Below are 1,280 nucleotides of genomic sequence, written 5' to 3'. Positions count from 1 at the left end.
ACAACCATTTCTTACACTCCTCACACCTTTCAAATTCTTCTCTCATTACCAAGAAAAAGAGAAGAAAGAGTTCTATCATTGTGAACTCTTGTTAGAATCCATTTTGTTCATTACTCCGTTATCTAATCAAGAAAATGAAGGTATATATATAGTTCATTTAATCCTATAGTAAACCGCATAAGCATAGAGTTTGTTCATTAATTTTCTCTAAAAGTTCGACCGAATTTCGATACTAAATTTTTGTTTGTTGCTTTTTTACAGCAAAAGATTGTGATTAGGGTAGTGTCAATGAACAATGAGAAATCTCGCTGCAAGGCCTTGAAGACTGTTGTTGGTGTATCAGGTTTACTAACTTCCTTCAAATTTTCTCGATTTCTCGGTTTTGGGTTTTCTACCATGTAAGGCCTTTAAGTTCGCCTGCTGAAAACGTGTTATAAATTTTTTTTTAAGGTGTCGAATCGGCCGCTGTAAAGGGGGACGAAGTAGAGGTGGTCGGAGATGGAATCGACGCGGTGGTACTCACGAGGGCGCTAAGGAAATGCGTTGCGCCAGCGGATTTGATCAGTGTCGGGGAAGCCAAGAAAACCGAGGAGAAAAAGCCCGAGACACCGGCAACACCGCCGGTTTGGTCGTTCTACCCTCGACCTTACTACCCAATATGTGAAGTTAGGGACCCCTACCCTGAAACCCCGTGCACCATAATGTGATGAACTAATCAAATATGCATCAGAATTATTAGTGTGTAATAATTCATTGTGCTTAAGCATAATTATGCTATATGTGTCTTCTCTCCATGACAATAGAAATTTTATAAAAGATGGCGATTAGCCGATTCATCACAATAAATATTATGATTAACCACTACGTTGGGAAAAATATTACATAAGTGGTATTCATCGTGAAAACAAATTTCACGCTTGTAATGAGATTTGAATCATGATCGAGCCTGTAAGGCCTAATCAAGTGCGCGAATCCTTTAATTGGGTTCAATTTTATTTATTTTTTTATGATGAGATGAATCGATGCATTTAATCTCGTAAAATTGCGTAGTAATGCTCTCTTCAAAGTGTTACTGTTAATTTTCAACCAACCACGATGGAAAAATCATGCACAAAGATATTTTGCATGATAAAGTTTACATGGATATGTAATTATAGGACGGTAATGGAGCAAGAAAGGCAAAACTGTCATTCCGTGTGCCATCTCAATGGGGATTTTTCACCTCGTGCCCCGCTTAAGACCGGGTTCAAGATGGGATTATAAATCCATGTCCATGCAAA

The 1,280-nt window shown here is 38.2% G+C and overlaps 1 protein-coding gene across 1 annotated transcript; it reads left to right on the top strand.

Annotated features, from left to right (window-relative positions):
* The first annotated feature begins 9 nt into the window (after positions 1-9).
* LOC111395518 (heavy metal-associated isoprenylated plant protein 46-like) lies at positions 10-864 on the top strand. Its single transcript, XM_023021539.1, has 3 exons — positions 10-140; positions 262-343; positions 451-864. The coding sequence occupies exons 1-3, from the start codon at positions 135-137 to the stop codon at positions 705-707; spliced, it is 345 nt and encodes a 114-aa protein (XP_022877307.1). The 5' UTR covers positions 10-134; the 3' UTR covers positions 708-864.
* Positions 865-1,280: the final 416 nt, after the last annotated feature.

Source organism: Olea europaea, chromosome 6 (genome assembly GCF_002742605.1).
Source record: "Olea europaea var. sylvestris chromosome 6, O_europaea_v1, whole genome shotgun sequence".
In the NCBI taxonomy this organism is placed as follows: domain Eukaryota; kingdom Viridiplantae; phylum Streptophyta; class Magnoliopsida; order Lamiales; family Oleaceae; genus Olea; species Olea europaea.
Note: the sequence above shows the minus strand (reverse complement) of the source record. Positions and strands in the feature narration are given on the sequence as shown.

Bases quoted from the DNA above. Each gene is read 5' to 3' on its own strand.
- LOC111395518 (XM_023021539.1), top strand. The intron at 344-450 runs GTTTACTAACTT...TTTTTTTTTAAG, and splicing joins GACTGTTGTTGGTGTATCAG to GTGTCGAATCGGCCGCTGTA.